General features: G+C 76.5%; 1 protein-coding gene across 1 annotated transcript in view; it reads right to left on the bottom strand.

The window, feature by feature from the left end:
* PRPF6 (pre-mRNA processing factor 6) overlaps nt 1–895 on the bottom strand; it is a 26881-nt gene that overhangs the window by 445 nt on the left and 25541 nt on the right. The window contains 2 exon segments of the mRNA XM_012728174.1: nt 30–149; nt 230–541. Coding sequence (XP_012583628.1) covers nt 30–149; nt 230–541 — 432 coding nt within the window.

Here is an 895-nt window from a genome sequence, read left to right as displayed (position 1 = left end):
GGCGGCAGCCGGCAGTGACGCTGCATCACAGCCTCAGTGCGCACAGCCACGGTCCATGCCGCCCTCTCCAGTGCCCCGCGCTGGCCCCTGGCCACTGCCCCCTGCAGGGTCTGGCCCAGGGACACGATGGACAGTAGGATGCTGCGCTCCTGAGGAGGGAGAAAACGGGTGTCGGGGAGCAGCCAGGCCCGGGGCGGGGGCCCCGCGGGGGTGGGGGGCGCCTCAGTACCTTCTGAGCACTGCAGGAGGCGCCGGCCCCGGCTGGCCCTCTCTGCTCCGAGGTGCGGGGTCTGGAGCTTGGCGGGGCCCCTCTGAGCCCCTGGGCGCCCCGCAGCAAGGCAGCCTGCAGGTCCTCGAAGATGACGGCGCGGTAGTGGCGGAGCACGGCGGGGACGCTGCAGGCGGGGCGCCCAGCCTCGCGGGGGGCCGGCCCCAACCCCAGCCCCGGCCGCAGCAGCAGCAGCGCCAGCAGCAGCGGCGGTGCCCAGGCCCCTGGCGTGGGGGGCACCTGGAAGGGGTGCTGGTCAGGGCGGGTCCAGGCCTGTGGGGGGCTCAGCCCGGCACCGGGCCACAGGGTGCCTGCGGGGCCAGGGTGGGAGGCAGCGCTCGGCCTGCGGGTCACGCTCTGGCCTTCGGCAGGCGAGTGGCCGCTCCTGGCCGTGCCCTGACCCGCCGGCCCTGGAACGCAGCCCACGGCAGCACCGCTGGGTCCGGACGAGGCTGGGGCCGCGGGGGCGGCAGGGCCGGGCACCTCAGCCTGCCCAGGTGTGGCTCAGGGCTCAGGCCACACCCCCGTGGAAGGGGAAGGCTTGGGGAAACCCCCAGAGGCCAAGGGAAAGGCGGGCGCCCCGGCTGGCCCCCTCCAGCGAGGAGCCCCAGCGCCCGGGCCCGGCCG

Source organism: Condylura cristata, unplaced genomic scaffold (genome assembly GCF_000260355.1).
Source record: "Condylura cristata isolate star-nosed mole 26May11 unplaced genomic scaffold, ConCri1.0 scaffold00022, whole genome shotgun sequence".
Taxonomy (NCBI): domain Eukaryota; kingdom Metazoa; phylum Chordata; class Mammalia; order Eulipotyphla; family Talpidae; genus Condylura; species Condylura cristata.
This window is presented reverse-complemented; position numbering and strand designations above follow the sequence as displayed.